The sequence below is a fragment of the Bombina bombina genome, chromosome 6, assembly GCF_027579735.1.
Source record: "Bombina bombina isolate aBomBom1 chromosome 6, aBomBom1.pri, whole genome shotgun sequence".
Taxonomy (NCBI): domain Eukaryota; kingdom Metazoa; phylum Chordata; class Amphibia; order Anura; family Bombinatoridae; genus Bombina; species Bombina bombina.
The window spans coordinates 654,262,944-654,280,513 of record NC_069504.1 but is presented as its reverse complement, the minus strand read 5'-3'; the positions used below and the strand labels follow the sequence as shown (position 1 = coordinate 654,280,513).

Here is a 17,570-nt window from a genome sequence, read left to right as displayed (position 1 = left end):
AGTTCCTAGAAGGCGTCATTTGGTATCGTATTCCCCTCTGGGCTTGGTAGAGTCGCAGCAAAGGCTGTAGCTGGGACTGTAGAAGGGTTAAAACTGTAACCGGCTCCGGTTTCGTTATTTTAAGGGTTAAAGCTCTGAAAATTGGTGTGCAATACTTTTAATGCTTTAAGACACTGTGGTGAAATTTTGGTAAATTTTGAACAATTCCTTCATATTTTTTCACATATTCAGTAATAAAGTGTGCTCTGTTTAAAATTTAAAGAGACAGTAACGGTTTTGTTTTAAAACAGTTTTTTGTGTTTTACTGACAAGTTTAAGCCTGTTTAACATGTCTGTGCCTTCAGATAAGCTATGTTCTATATGTATGAAAGTCAATGTGTCTCCCCCTTCTAAATTATGTGATAATTGTGCCAAAGCGTCCAAACAAAGTAAGGACAGTACTGTCACAGATAATGAAGTTGCCCAAGATGATTCATCAGATGAAGGGAGTAGACATGGTTCTACATCATCTCCTTCTGTGTCTACACCAGTTTTGCCCACGCAGGAGGCCCCTAGTACTTCTAGCGCGCCAATGCTTATTACCATGCAACAATTGACGGCTGTAATGGATAACTCCATAGCAAATATTTTATCCAAAATGCCTGCATATCAGAGAAAGCGCGATTGCTCTGTTTTAAACACTGAAGAGCAGGAGGGCGCTGATGATAATTGTTCTGTCATACCCTCACACCAATCTGAAGGGGCCATGAGGGAGGTTTTGTCAGATGGGGAAATTTCAGATTCAGGAAAAATTTCCCAACAGGCTGAACCTGATGTTGTGACATTTAAATTTAAATTAGAACATCTCCGCGCACTGCTTAAGGAGGTGTTATCTACTCTGGATGATTGTGACAACCTGGTCATTCCAGAAAAATTATGCAAGATGGACAAGTTCCTAGAGGTTCCGGTGCACCCCGACGCTTTTCCTATACCCAAGCGGGTGGCGGACATAGTGAATAAGGAATGGGAGAAGCCCGGCATACCTTTTGTTCCCCCTCCTATATTTAAGAAATTATTTCCTATGGTCGACCCCAGAAAGGACTTATGGCAGACAGTCCCTAAGATCGAGGGGGCAGTTTCTACTCTAAACAAGCGCACTACTATTCCTATTGAGGATAATTGTGTTTTCAAAGATCCTATGGATAAAAAATTGGAGGGTTTGCTTAAAAAGATTTTTGTACAGCAAGGTTACCTTCTTCAACCCATTTCGTGCATTGTTCCTGTCACTACAGCAGCGTGGTTCTGGTTCGAGGAACTAGAAAAGTCGCTCAGTAGAGAGACTCCATATGAGGAGGTTATGGACAGAGTTCACGCACTTAAGTTGGCTAACTCTTTTATTTTAGATGCCGCTTTGCAAATAGCTAGATTAGCGGCGAAAAATTCAGGGTTTGCAATTGTGGCGCGCAGAGCGCTTTGGCTAAAGTCTTGGACAGCGGATGTATCATCCAAGACAAAATTGCTTAATATCCCCTTCAAGGGTAAAACTCTCTTTGGGCCAGAATTGAAACAGATTATCTCAGACATAACTGGGGGAAAGGGCCACGCCCTCCCACAAGATAGGCCTTTCAAAGCCAAGAATAAGTCTAATTTTCGTTCCTTTCGTAATTTCAGGAACGGACCGGGCTCTAATTCTGCATCCTCTAAGCAAGAGGGTAATACCTCACAGACCAAACCAGCCTGGAAACCGATGCAAGGCTGGAACAAGGGTAAGCAGGCCAAGAAGCCTGCCGCTGCTAACAAAACAGCATGAAGGAGTAGCCCCTGATCCGGGACCCGATCTAGTGGGGGGCAGACTCTCTCTCTTTGCTCAGGCTTGGGCAAGAGATGTTCAGGATCCCTGGACGCTAGAAATAGTTTCTCAGGGTTATCTTCTGGAATTCAAGGAACTACCCCCAAGGGGAAGGTTCCACATGTCTCACTTATCCTCAAACCAAATAAAGAGACAGGCATTCTTACATTGTGTAGAAGACCTGTTAAAGATGGGAGTGATACACCCAGTTCCAACGGCGGAACAAGGAATGGGATTTTACTCAAATCTGTTTGTAGTTCCCAAAAAAGAGGGAACTTTCAGACCAATCCTGGATTTAAAGATCCTAAACAAATTTCTCAGAGTACCATCGTTCAAGATGGAAACCATTCGAACGATTCTACCCACAATTCAGGAAGGTCAATTTATGACTACCGTGGATCTAAAGGATGCGTATCTACATATCCCTATCCACAAAGAACATCATCAGTTCCTAAGGTTCGCCTTTCTGGACAAACATTACCAGTTTGTGGCCCTCCCATTCGGGTTAGCCACTGCTCCAAGGATTTTCACAAAGGTACTCGGATCCCTTCTAGCGGTTCTAAGACCAAGGGGCATTGCAGTAGTACCGTACTTGGACGACATTCTAGTACAAGCGTCGTCTCTTTCAAAGGCTCACTCAGACATCGTTCTGGCCTTTCTCAGATCTCACCGATGGAAGGTGAACAAAGAAAAAAGTTCCCTGTCTCCGTCGACAAGAGTTCCCTTCTTGGGAACAATAATAGATTCCTTAGAAATGAGGATTTTCTTGACAGAAGTCAGAAAGTCAAAACTTCTAAATGCTTGTCAAGTTCTTCATTCTATTCCTCGTCCTTCCGTAGCTCAGTGCATGGAAGTAGTAGGATTGATGGTTGCAGCAATGGATATAGTTCCTTTTGCGCAAATTCATCTAAGACCATTACAACTGTGCATGCTGAAACAGTGGAATGGGGACTATACAGACTTGTCTCCAGTGATTTCAAGTAGATCAGAAGACCAGAGACTCACTCCGTTGGTGGCTAACCCAGGATCACGTTTCCCAGGGAATGAGCTTCCGCAGTCCAGAGTGGGTCATCGTCACGACCGACGCCAGCCTAGTGGGCTGGGGCGCGGTCTGGGAATCCCTGAAAGCTCAGGGACTGTGGTCTCAGGAAGAGTCTCTTCTCCCGATAAACATTCTTGAACTAAGAGCGATATTCGATGCTCTCAGGGCTTGGCCTCAGCTAGCAAAGGCCAGATTCATAAGATTCCAATCAGACAACATGACGACTGTTGCGTATCTCAATCATCAGGGTTGAACAAGGAGTTCCCTGGCGATGAAAGAAGTGACCAAAATCATACAATGGGCGGAGAATCACTCCTGCCACCTATCTGCGATCCACATTCCAGGTGTGGAAAACTGGGAAGCGGATTATTTGAGTCGTCAGACATTCCATCCGGGGGAGTGGGAACTCCACCCGGAGATCTTTGCCCAGTTGACGAAACTATGGGGCATTCCAGATATGGATCTGATGGCGTCTCGTCAGAACTTCAAGGTTCCTTGCTACGGGTCCAGATCCAGGGATCCCAAGGCGACTCTAGTGGATGCACTAGTAGCGCCTTGGACCTTCAACCTAGCTTATGTGTTTCCACCGTTTCCTCTCATTCCCAGGCTGGTAGCCAGGATCAAACAGGAGAGGGCCTCGGTGATCTTGATAGCTCCTGCGTGGCCACGCAGGACTTGGTATGCAGACCTGGTGAATATGTCATCGGTTCCACCATGGAAGCTACCTTTGAGACAGGACCTTCTTGTTCAGGGTCCATTCGAACATCCAAATCTGGTCTCCCTCCAGCTGACGGCTTGGAGATTGAACGCTTGATTCTATCAAAGCGTGGGTTTTCAGATTCCGTGATAGATACTCTGGTTCAAGCCAGAAAACCGGTAACTAGAAAGATTTACCATAAAATATGGAAAAGATATATCTGCTGGTGTGAATCCAAGGGATTCCCATGGAATAAGATAAAGATTCCTAGGATTCTTTCCTTTCTACAAGACGGTTTGGATAAAGGATTATCTGCGAGTTCTCTAAAGGGACAGATTTCTGCTTTATCTGTCCTACTACACAAACGACTGGCAGTTGTGCCAGATGTTCAAGCATTTGTTCAGGCTTTGGTTAGGATCAAGCCTGTTTACAGACCTTTGACTCCTCCCTGGAGTTTAAATCTAGTTCTTTCAGTTCTTCAAGGGGTTCCGTTTGAACCTTTACATTCCATAGATATTAAGTTGTTATCTTGGAAAGTTTTGTTTTTGGTTGGTATTTCTTCTGCTAGAAGCGTTTCTGAGTTATCTGCTCTACAGTGTACTCCACCCTATCTGGTGTTCCATTCAGATAAGGTTGTTTTGCGTACTAAGCCTGGTTTTCTACCAAAGGTTGTTTCCAACAAAAATATTAATCAGGAGATAGTTGTACCTTCTTTGTGTCCGAATCCAGTTTCAAAGAAGGAACGTTTGCTACACAATTTAGATGTAGTCCGTGCTCTAAAATTCTACTTAGAAGCTACAAAAGAGTTCAGACAAACTTCTTCTCTGTTTGTCGTCTATTCTGGTAAAAGGAGAGGTCAAAAAGCAACTTCTACCTCTCTTTCCTTTTGGCTTAAAAGCATCATCCGATTGGCTTATAAGACTGCCGGATGGCAGCCTCCTGAAAGAATCACAGCTCACTCCACTAGGGCTGTAGCTTCCACATGGGCCTTCAAGAACGAGGCTTCTGTTGATCAGATATGTAAGGCAGCGACTTGGTCTTCACTGCACACTTTTGCCAAATTTTACAAATTTGATACTTTTGCTTCTTCGGAGGCTATTTTTGGGAGAAAGGTTTTGCAAGCCGTGGTGCCTTCCGTTTAGGTAACCTGATTTGCTCCCTCCCTTCATCCGTGTCCTAAGGCTTTGGTATTGGTTCCCACAAGTAAGGATGACGCCGTGGACCGGACACACCAATGTTGGAGAAAACAGAATTTATGCTTACCTAATAAATTACTTTCTCCAACGGTGTGTCCGGTCCACGGCCCGCCCTGGTTTTTTAATCAGGTCCGATGAATTATTTTCTCTAACTACAGTCACCACGACACCCTATGGTTTCTCCTATTTTTTCCTCCTGTCCGTCGGTCGAATGACTGGGGTGGGCGGAGCCTAGGAGGGACTATATGGCCAGCTTTGCTGGGACTCTTTGCCATTTCCTGTTGGGGAAGAGATATTCCCACAAGTAAGGATGACGCCGTGGACCGGACACACCGTTGGAGAAAGTAATTTATCAGGTAAGCATAAATTCTGTTTTTCATGGTCTTTGGTTTTTTAAGGTGACCAGACATATCAATGAGCGTCTTTTGCAAGTTCTAAATTTCTTCTGTTTACATATTTTTGGACAGTCACAGATGCTCAGGTTATATTGATATGTTTTAACCACAGAAGATTCCTTAATATGGGCATAAATGTTGCATAATGTTGTTTTTTTTTGTTATTGGATTCTAGATTAATAGTAAGCTGTATTAGATGGGTGAGAACATTAAGTTATTCTTGCATTTACATTTTGCTACTTAGGATGGATAAAAACCTTTGATAAATATTACTATGATCAGACACAACACATCCTGAACAACATGGTAGTGAAACTTCAAGAAGATCCACGTAGAAAGTTCATATGGTCAGAAATCTCCTTTTTCTCCAAATGGTGGGACAATATCAATTCTCAGAAGCGGGCTGCTGTGCGCAGGTATTTCTTTGATAGATTCAATTAGTTCATAGGAAAATCCCAATTCATATAACCTTTAACCCTGCAGTATATTTCCTCTGTTTTAGTTTATCGTTAAGAATATCAGCACATATCTCTACAATAGGGATGGGCGCATGTGCTGAATGTAATTCGTTTGGTAGAACAAATTGTCCTGTGGACATTCGTTTTGGACATTCGAATGTTGATAAAAATGAAAATCCATTAAAATTTGGTAATCAAATGTTGTTTCTGATTTTCGAATGTTATTTTCTTTGTCAAATGTTCATAATTAGTTTGAATATCCACATTCAAATTTTCAAATGTAACATTCGATTTAACAAATACTATTCAGAAGTTCAATAGTTCATGTGGTAGGGAATTAAGTATATTGATACATTATAGATTCAAATATATCAATTTGAATGTTTGTTTGTTTTTTTAATATTGCATAATTAGAAAATTACATTTAAAGTGAAAGTCAATCCTAGCGTTTGTGAAATAAAGGGGATTTTCATTCATGAAGTATAACATACTTCATGCATAAAGCTCCTTTTTTGTTTCAAGCGATCACAGTTCTTAGCTTTTCAGGCAGCCCACTGCAGAAATGTATTTTGCTAAGAAGTGACGTTTTCACCTCTTAGCAAGTAGCGTGTGGGAAATCCGGCTCCCATGGGCGCCAAGCCGGATTTACTGCACAGCTATTGGCTAAGAGGTGAAAATGTCACCTCTCTAGCAAAACAGCTATCTGCCGTGGACTTCCTTTGCAGTTCAGAACGGCGATCGCCTGAAACAAATAAAGGAGCTTTCTGCGTGAAGTATGTTATACTTCATGAATGAAAGTCCCCTTTATTTGTTTCAATAGTCAATCCTAGTGCTTCAAAAACGCTAGGATTGACTTTCACTTTAAAGCATTAGAAATAATATTACAACTATATTAGTTTGAATTTTTCGAATTTGAATATTGCATACATCGAATTATGGGAAAAATTTGAATTGAGTATTACATTTAAAGAAAGCATTAGAAATACTAATACATTAAACGAATCTTAGAATGTTGTACAAACATTCGAAACAGAACCAAAAAATGTGTTAAAATTTGTTTCATTTTTCGAATGTTGCAAAACATTCGCCCATCCTTAGTCTACAAGAGTCAATTTTCTTTTAAATCATGAAATTTTACCTTATGGATTGGCTCCCCTGTATTTTCTCTCTCAAGGTTAGTTGCAAATGGTCAGCTGGAAATGACAACAGGCGGATGGGTGATGCCAGACGAAGCCAACACTCATTACTTTGCAGTGATTGACCAGATGATTGAAGGTCATCAGTGGCTGAAGAAAAATATCGGTAGGTAAAATGCCTTTACTGCAGATAATGATATTTTGTTTAATAATAGAACAAAAAAAGTTGTGGTCGGTACCATCCTGGGTTAATAAACCTCCTGTCTAATTAAAGGCTGACATAGATACTCTCTTGCTTTATTGGGGATATGTGTAATGTGAGCAACCACTTTCCTGCTCTTATGTTGTACTAAGTACATTTGTAAAGATTTGTGCCTTGAATGCAAAGTAAAAGGGTTTATAGTTAAGAAAAAAGGGCCCATCCTACATTTTGACAAGTCTGCTGTATTGTGGTGAAGAAATATATACTTTGTTAAATATTTTAACCTTTTTTTTTTGCAATTCTATGTTAAATCTTGTTTGTCGTTAATACATTTATTTAAAATGGTTAAAAAAACCTTTAAAGGGTGATTAAAAGTAATTGTTATATGTATAGTATTTATCAGCAGATAACAACAGCATTGCATAAGATTCTAAATATAAAATAAATGTTTTTAAACATTTGCAAATTCTGAGGCATCTAGTAAACCCCTTAAAAATATCTTGTACTGTATATGTTTACCTGTTCTTCATTGGAGCAGTAATTTAGGGGCAGCTGTAGATGGGTAACTGCACTGATCTAGATAATCTCTGTCTACAAAGTCAAGTAAAAAAAGTAATTTGCAGAGGTATATTTTCTGGGGGGGGGGGCGGAAGTCAAATAAATAATAACTGTACACTTTGCACTGTGCTTTTAGGTTTTGTATTTGTTATACTTAAAAGGACATTAAACATCTCTTGCTTTTGGGTAATATTTGTACTTGTCTCACGTTCCCTAAAGAGGCTAAACCCAAGTTCGGTACCCTGTAATCAGATAGCTGGGTTTAGTCAGTTTGCAGCAGTTTGAAAGCCTAGGTTACAGATTTTGCTTTTCAGCTCCTATAGGGAGTGTGGAACAAAGTACATTTTGACACAAAATGAAGAGGTGTTTAATTTCTCTTTCTCCGGTTTATGAGTTATGCAATTGTGTGTTTAATGTATCCTTTAAGTGTTTACTGAGCATAGCATTGCTTATTTCCATCCATAGGTGTCATTCCGAGGTCGGGTTGGGCTGTTGACCCTTTTGGACACAGTTCCACCATGCCTTATCTACTGAAACTCTCCAACATAACAAGCATGCTGATTCAGAGAGTGCACTATTCCATCAAGAAGCACTTTTCTGCTACACAAAGCCTGGAGTTCATGTGGAGACAGACGTGGGGTATAATTTCTTTTTAAGGTTTTTTTGGCACCTGTCCTGAGTACCTTGGCTCAGTATATTCTGCTTTGTCAGCGTGACTCCTGCCAGAATGCCCTGAATATCAGCAGCCTGCTAGAAACAGAGAGCTCATATGTGCAATATTCAGTTTGACAGTGACAGTTTCCAACCAGTTTTTTTCCATTTAACGTAGTGGAATTAAAATCTATGAATATTCACTACTTTATATTTAAATGTTATGTAGTTCTAAATAATGGGATAACGCAGATCTCTACTAAGAAATATTTATATTAGCCATTGTTTGTTTGTTTGTTTTTTTGTTTGTTTTTTACAAAGGACGAAATCCTAACAAACATATCTTAAAGGGTCATTATAATTGAAAAATGACATGCTCCAGTCCGTTAAAGCATGTAAAAAAAATATCGACCCTGCAGCATTGTGTGTTTAACCTTTGCAATGGGGTTAAACACACAGTAGAAATACAACTCAGGACCAGCAGTGCACCGTGATTCCTGAGCGGTATTTCTACTCTGTATTTAACCCGATTGCAGAGGGTTAAACACACAGTGCTGCATGTTAAAATTACATGCTCTAATAGTCTAATGGATTAGAGCATGTAATTTTTTTCTATTATAATTGCCCATTAAAGGGACAATGTACTCAGTCAAGCAGCTTTTACTTTAATTATTATTTTAATTTATTCTATCCACAGCTGATGCAAAAACACTTTTTCAACTTGGTTGGTCTCTCTCTCTCTCTTGCTCTCTTTCAACCACCTCTAGTGGGAAGTTGAATTCTGATGCTGCCTCTTGTTTATAAAATTTTTATATAGCCAATACTGCAGTATTGAAGATTTCAGTATAGGTTGTTGTTTCATCAGGCAAAACCAGCTAATTCAAATCACAAAATAAAAGTAAAAGGGTAGTTTGGAACCAAGGTGGCATACGTAGTAACTACAAAATATTTTTGAAAGGCTATAGAAGCTTTTGTGCATGGCATTTTTAAAGAATTAGAGATTGAATTTATAAAATAAATAACTCAATATTTGAGAGATAGGTAACACAGGCAGTCACAGGCAGTGTGTTCAGTGCAGTGTTGCATTACCAGTGGAATGTCATGGAAGTCTTTGTTGAGTCCAAAATTCTAGAGGGGAAAAACAGTCATTGTATAATAATGTATGTGGGTAGAAATATATATAAATAATCTGCTAATTCACTTTCACATTCATTAAAGTGTATGTTTGTAAGATAATGATTGAAAACCTCCCATTATAAAGGGTGATCTAAACTTAAGAGAATTATATAGTTTGCAGTCCCACCCTCCTTACATAGTTTTTTTTCCCTGGCATTTACAATCACTATAGTGATATGCGAGATGCTGTATTTAGAAAAGTAAATAAGTCTCCTTAATCATGTCTGTTCAACACAAGATTTCCCAGTTTTAGGTCATTGTTTCGGGGGGGGGGGGGGGGAAATCCATAAACCGTGTTTTTGTAACTGCATAATAAGTGGGGATCTTTCACCAAACCTCATTTGTTATTTGTAATATAGATACTAATAGCAATATAGATAATAACCAGATTTGAACTGGAAAGTCTATATATACAGATCACCCCTTCTCCTATTTAATTAATCCCTCATGTAGCATTATGCTAGTGCCAGACATTTGGGAATATATATAAAACTTTGGCTGACCCATAAAAATCTGTATCCTGGATTTTCTGGTTGCAAAACTTTGTATGGTGAATTACAATTTTAGTTTAATGTCCCTTTTAATTCAAGTAGTCTACTGTGTGTTTGTAAATATGTATCTAGCTCATGGATTTTCTCGCTCTAGACCACAAAATGTTGACTACTTTAATTTATTTATTTTTTATTTAATCCCAATTATCTCTTTTTTACATCTGTCTGTTTTTTACAACTGGATAAAATAATCTGAAAAGTTATTATTCTAAAAATGAAAACCTTGATTTAAATTGATTTAAATCAAACCCACCCATTTGGATAGCTTAAGTAATATTTGTAAATAATAGAAAATATTATAATATTGCAAAGTATTATACTGCCCCTACCTGGTTACTTCACAGTGCCACTGAGCTGACAACATTGTCTGTGCAGAACACTACATATATATTTATGTACTAAAACGGAGCAAAATGCCTTTGAAAGTGGTGTCTGTCATGTAACATGATGGTACAGTCTAGTATAAATTAAACTTTCATTATACAGATAGGACATTTAATTTTAATCAACTTTCCAATTTACTTTTATCATCAAATTTGCTTTTTTCTCTTGGTATTCTTAGTTTAAACTAAACATAGGTAGGCTCATATGCTAATTTCTAAGCCTTTGAGGGCTGCCTCTTATCACATGCTTTTTAATTCTCTTTTCAACACAGAGACAGAAAGTACACGTGGGCCCAGGGGCGTAACTAGAAACCACAGGGCCCAGGTGCAAGAATCTAAGAAGGGCCCCCCCCCCCACAAAAAAAAATGTGAATTTGATAAAAAAAAAAAATGTCAATATAATAATAATGTCAAAATTAAACTTTAATGTTTTAGATAGAGCATGCAATTTTAAACAAATTTCTAGTTTACATCTATTATCTATTTTGATTTGTTCTCTTGGTATCCTTTATTGAAAAGGCTCAGAAGCTGCAGCAGTGCACTGCTGGAACCTATGTTCTGATTCGTGGCTGTGTATATTGTCCACAAATTTGTTTTGGCTCCGTGAATCCTAAGGATTGCCCTTCCAGCTAGCTACCTTTATTGTTGCTTCTGAGCCTATCTAGGCATATCCTTTAACAAATTATACTAGGAGAACAAAGAGAGCTCTATCTGAATCATAAAAGTTTTATTTTGACTTTACTGTCCCTTTAATACTTACATAACCGATATGTTTCTATAAAAAAAAATATCTTCTGCACACAGTCATCAACTCAAAATTCACAGAGCTTACTGCAGAGGTCTGATATAATTAGGATCCTATATTGAGTCAAGAAAAATAGCAAGATAAAGAATTCACAGTCAAGGCAATATCTCACCTTGCACCAATGTAGGGAGGTTTCAGATGAATAAGTAAGTTTCAGAATCATTACCAGAGCCAAATATTACAGAATGCTCCCCATATTCCAAAATTAAATGAAAATGAATGCATTACAGAAACCAACTTACATGTGAGTAGTTGCAAACTCATACCCATTTGAGAAATCTAGTGCAGTAAGACATCTGACACAATATTAGTTGAAGATTTAGATCAATCTTTTAGTAGAAAGGTAATAAACATGATTCTTTTATAAAAATAAAAAATAGAGCATACAATCTTGAAAAAGTGTAAAGTGTACTCTTATGTTCCAGGCTCCAGCTATATGAGATGTTTGTTGATTAGAATGTGTTTTATCCTTGTGCCACTGTCTTGAAGAAGTATAAGCATCAGCTTAGCTTGCTGCTCTGTGCTTCTTACTGGCTGTGTGTGATCTGGGAAGCACTAGACAGATTTTCAATCAGGAGCTCGGCTACAGAGAGGGAAAAGCAAAGATTCAGCAGAGGAAAAGAAAACTGACTGAAAGGATTTCTCATTCCGTTTTTTTTCCTCTGCTGAATCTCTCTGCTGTTCTCTCACCACTGCTTTTCCCTCTAGCTGAGCTGAGCTCCGTGATTAAAAATCTGCATAGTGCTTCACAGACCACACACAGACCCAGTTAGTAGCACAGAGCTAAGAGAAGAATAGAATTGTGAGCCTGCTGCAGACAAGAGAGAGGATAGTAAGTCTGAGTCACGCTTAGTGTGCTGTGAGAATCAGGGGGCGGGGCACAACTTCAGGCAGGCTAGCAATAAGTTGATAGAGAAACTGTGCTGCTCTGGACAGTGTGTGCATACAATTGACAGTCACACTGTGCACACGTATTACAGCATGAACATCTCTGTGTGGGCCCCCCCAATGCCGCTCCTGCCCAGTTGACAATCCCAATTCCCAGCCACAGTCTCAGAGACAAGTGTTTAGGAGCAACGCCCAATGTAAAAAGTAACTTTGTTAGCGTGTGAGTGAAAACTAGGAATTTATATCACAAGGACACTGAATTCAAATACCTTGAGTACTGATTCAATTTGCAACGGTTTTTGCTGCTGCCGGGTGCCCCACTGTCAATCACAATCCCCAACAGAAGACAATCACAGGAGCGGCGGTCTGACTATGACTGTGATATACTGATAGTCACTAATTGAACTGCCGCCCCTGTCAAGTGCCGCCTGGGACCCAGTTGGTTCACTGTCTTCCACAGCTGTCCCCGGATCAGCCCTGTGCGACCGCCTGGGGACAATGAACAACTAACGGCTGATAGTGGTTAGGGTTCTAGGCTAGCCAGGATGCAATGCACTGACTGACTTACCTTTTCCTTCCACTTCACAGTCCCTGAGCTGAGAAAGCTGCATTACTGGTTGCATTCACGCAGGACAGCTCCTGCCTCCTTTCCCGCTCAGCAGTGCGTTGCCATGGTAACCCACGGCAACGCTTTAATGTAAAACTGTTAGTGTGCACTGCGCAACGTTACGCAACCCCTGCACCGCTGAAAACAAACAAAGTTTGCTAGAAAAAAAAGTTAGTTTGAAAAAAAAAAGTTGTTAAAAAATAAATAAATGTTATGCTAAAGCTGGGGCCCCCCTGAGGGTTGGACCTGCCGGGCCCGGTCGCAGTTGCGACTTCTGCGCCAGTGATAGTTACGCCCCTGCATGGGCCATAAAGATAACACTGTGTTCAGGCACAGGGGCTTATTTAAGATCTAGCACAAAACAATGCTAAATTTAAGACAATAGATAATAAACAGTCATGTGATCAGGGGGCTGGAAGAAGGTTCCTAGATACAAGGTAATCACAGAGGTAAAAAGTATATTAATATAACTGTGTTGGTTATGCAAAACTGGGGAATAGGTAATAAAGGGATTACCTATCTTTTAAAACAATAACAATTCTATGGTAGACTGTCCCATTAATGGAACAGGCAGTGTAGCTTGTGATTGGCTGTACTGCTCACATGCATTTTTAAAGAATTAGCTTTTGGTATCAGCCTGTGAAATAAGGAATACGGCAAGGAAGCTAAAAAATCTTTTACCAGATGTTTATTAATATTCCTGTGTGGTTTCTGTGAGTGCAGCTGACACGTTCCTATTTGATTGCATGCTTATTAAAACAAACTATACTTTGCATTCACACTACTAGTTACTTCCTGTCAGTGGGCAAAGTACATCTCAAACCCTCATGTTATTATGCAGGGCTCACTGCTAGAAATCATTACTGAATTGTATTTTACAATCTGAGAACAGAAGTGCAATGCCCTTCTAAGGACAATTGATTTACAGGAAAGCAGACTCACTGCAGTGTATATGATAGTACTTGACCTTGCACTCTGACTTTAAAGAAAAAGGCAGCCATTGTAACAGGACCACATAATTTTATATATTAAAGCACAGTTAAATTCTAACATTCTTTGACATGAACATTATAGACAAGTTTTAAGCCACTTGTTTATTAATTACCTACAGCATGTATCAAAGGTATCCTAAATTTAAATCACATTTTTATGAAAAGCTTTTTTGTTTGTTTTTTCAAATGCATGAAGGAAAATAAGGACTGGAAACTGGAAAACATAAGATAACATAATGGAAACAAACATAAGATTGCAAAGTGTAGGTTTATTTAACCCTTAAGATAGCCTTATTCATATCCCAAGCATTCTTCAGTTACCCAGAAGTATTTGTCTTTACCACAACTGTTATATGTCTATTCAATACCAAATCTAAGAATCTAAGCAAATTGTTTAAATTAGATTTGGTATGGAATAGACATAAAACAGTTGTGGTTAGGACAAATACTGCTGGGTAACTGAAGAATTCCTGTCCCTTTAAGTGAAATAATTCCCTTGATCTAAGCCTTAGATCAAGGAAATTATTTCACTTAAAGGGACAGGAAACCAAAAAATGTTCTTTCATGATTTAAATAGAACATACAATTTTAAACAACTTTCCAATTTGCTTAATTATTTTGTTATTCTTTGCTGAAGGAACATCATTGCACTACTGGCAGCTAGCAGAACACATCTAGTTAGCCAATCAAAAGAGACAAATGAGGGGGCGGAGCCTGGTAGCAAAGAGAGCAGACGTGTGTGTCTGGAGCTCCTCTGACATAACTTGTTAAAAAAGTAGCAAATATCCATTTTGTAACAGCATAAACTTTTAAAATAGTCTGGAAGTAAAGATAACTACATATATCAGCCCTTTGGTGAGTAGACTAGGGATCTGTGGACTTTGAGCTATTTCAGAGACATTGCGTTCTGAGGCCTTTAGTAACCCCCTGGATTGTATGGATGAGATCTCTCCAAATACCTACGGAGTACTCTCCCCCTAATATATACCAAATGGATCCGGAGGCAGCATTGAACAAATTTGAGGCTACCGTTTGTGGGATGCTGGAGGAGCACTTCTCTGAGATTAGCCTGTCATTTGCACAGCTCCTCGAACAGATTCACACCCTATGTGGTGCGCAAGATGGCGGCGGCACATCAGGAGACATTACTGCAACGCGCTTGAATCCCCTGCATATTCTGGATGACTCTACATCCCTAGAAGCAGTTGATACCTGGGCAGAAGTGAGCAAACCTTGCTCCGGATCAAGTGGAGAGAGATCGCAAGACGGCATGAGAAGGTCAGCTCTTTTTTATAACGCACCGGATCTGGAAGAATTTAATGTGCACACGGAGGTCCCAGGAGGAGTAAAATCACACGGTCTCAATCGTGTAGCTGATCTGAGCACTGCATCCTACCTGCTAGAAGGTGACCACGGCTTCCCAAGTTTGCATCATAAAGGAGGTTTGTGGGGTCTGTGCGGTTGGCTATATGGGTTCTTCGTTCAGGTGGGCGAGACCAGCTCGAGAGGAAGGTATTGTTTACCGGACTTAATGTTATTTGTTGCTACGGGTGTGGGCTAAGATGACATGCTGCTCAGCTGCTGAGGGGTCATCCTGGGGCTCATTTTCATTGAGACTTCTCACGGCTAGACTTTATCCCCTGTCATCCTGGCCACATGGATGTTTGTGTGATACTCCGTTATGCTGACACTTTGGTTAGCTTTTTTTTATTTCGCTTCTCCGGTCACTTTTATCTGGATTTATAATGCCCTCAAAGAAAATTAATACTTTGCACATAATTCACCTCAATTGTGGATATTAGAGGAACTACTTTGCTTTGGTGACTCCTGCTACAAGCCCCTCTTACTGTGGGACACTCTGTGTATCAACAGTTATTTAATTTTAGAGCACTCCAGTATACTAGCTATGAGAGTTGTAATACCCGAGATTTGCCTTGCTCTACACTAGTTTAATTTATGTCTCTCACCGTCTGTCTTCTCTTACTTGTGAAAGTACAAGATGTGTATTATTATGATAATTTCTTTACTATATTTGCTAGATGTTCTCATAAGAGTGTATACCTTTGCATATCCTGCCATTTTTACATCTTAAAAGCTTATGTCTCTATACTCCTCTGTTGAAAGATTGCTACAAAAGTTTAAGGTTCATTTTTTTTATTTTATTAAGAGCTCTGAGAAAGATTATTGTACATCTACAAGACTAGCTTTCTTTGAACATAATTCACCTTAATTGGGGATATTAGAGGAACTACTTTACTTTAGTGACTCCTGTTACAAGCTCCTAATACTGTGGGACAATTTCCATAGCTATAAGCAGAAGCGTATTTATATGTCAGTCTAGAGTTTCATTCTATCATAGGGTTACCTTCCCATATTCCATACTACGCTATGCTTGTTATACCCTTATTAGTCTATTTTTATCAAAGGCTATACTATGTACATCAGTTTCTATTCTACCACATATAATTATATCTTGAACCACACCTCCCTGCCTTATTCCCAATACACCTAGAGAATTATAAGCCATCACCTGCATTCACCTAAAGTTTCACATAATTATATGCAGCCTAACATCTTTAGGCTAGAGGTGGATACTTTGCTAATTCATGTTAACTCTATCTCAGACCGGAGACATAAACTGGACATGGGAGGAGTGTGTTAGCAAGAGATTTCCAGGTTATACAGCAGAGGATAGTTTGGTCCATTCCAGGACTGTTGCCTTTTAGAGCTTTTTATAACCTCAGCTCACTATTTTAGTAAACGGTTTTTATATAGAACTCCCTATACTAGTCAGAATGAGGACCCTTTATCTCTAAGTTAAAGGTTAACCTCTCTCGCTGCTTTCCCCATTAATCCCTTCCTCCTAGCTTCCCATTATCTACAAAACCAGACATGGTTCTCTTCACACCTGTACATTTTATTGTGGACCCATAGTGGGTAATACTACTCTGAATGGGGTCACTTGAGTGCTATTGAGATACTCATATGGGAGTTGTAACAGCCAGTATAGTACTCTCCTGACAATTAAAACTCCACGACATATTATGGGTATACGCAGGTAGTACACCTGCTAACAGATGCTTTTATTCTAAATGTTAATCCTAAATATTGGTTATGCACGTTATTGTATGCAGTCTGCTGATATTGTTTATATATAGCTTTGTTAACACAGACTACTATTGCAATCGTACCATCCTGTTGTAGTTATCTCTGATACCTTTCATATAACTGTAAGCAGCCCAAGTCCTATTACTCTCCGTGTCACTATTGGGATCCTTGCCCCCCCAGGACTAGTTCACAGCTACTAAAATGACATCTCTTCATGGTAGCTAGCCCAAGGGTACATCTCCCAGTGCTACATAGGATCTGACTACACCACTCTGGACACTCATCCTCCATCCTGGAGCTCTCTACACCATACAACTAAATAGTACTACAGTATGCACCTTCAGAACATTTTAACTGGCTCCGCCCTCCCATCTCCCATCTCCCCCCCATTATGAGCGGCTCTGGCCCGCTGCTTTCCTCCCCCCCATATACCCAGGCCTACGGGAGGCCTGATAACAGCCAACCCCCTACCTCTCATTACTTCTACCTTATAGAATATTACTTATATTGGGGCAGGGACTACTAACTACTAGCTATTAGTATTAAAAATTGAGGTTTCATCCCTATATGTACCAGTCACACGTTTATACATACAGTTCTATACTTTACGCTCCAGATCACAAAAGCAGTACTATAATTTATGTCAACTGTAATTCATCTGTTTTTGATATAGATATATCTTATGACAATGACTCTTACTTCTATATAAGCATGGCAATACTTTGGATTAGAAATTGTAATAACAAATACTACATTGGTATACCACTGCTTTAACTCCAGGTTATCTCCCATATGTGATCTGTATAAGTTTTTTTTTCTTTTTCTTATTGCCTTTGTTGTATGACTGGACATATTCTTTGTTATGTTGTTTATACTTAATGCCTCAATAAAAAATTA

At 39.4% G+C, this 17,570-nt stretch overlaps 1 protein-coding gene across 2 annotated transcripts in view; it reads left to right on the top strand.

The window, feature by feature from the left end:
* The window catches only part of MAN2A2 (mannosidase alpha class 2A member 2), a 162,533-nt gene that overhangs the window by 68,660 nt on the left and 76,303 nt on the right, over positions 1-17,570 (top strand). For both annotated transcript variants that reach the window (XM_053717715.1, XM_053717716.1), the window contains exons 5-7: positions 5,403-5,574; positions 6,791-6,918; positions 7,978-8,151. In XM_053717715.1, coding sequence (XP_053573690.1) covers positions 5,403-5,574; positions 6,791-6,918; positions 7,978-8,151 — 474 coding nt within the window. The remainder of the gene's footprint in view (positions 1-5,402; positions 5,575-6,790; positions 6,919-7,977; positions 8,152-17,570) is intronic.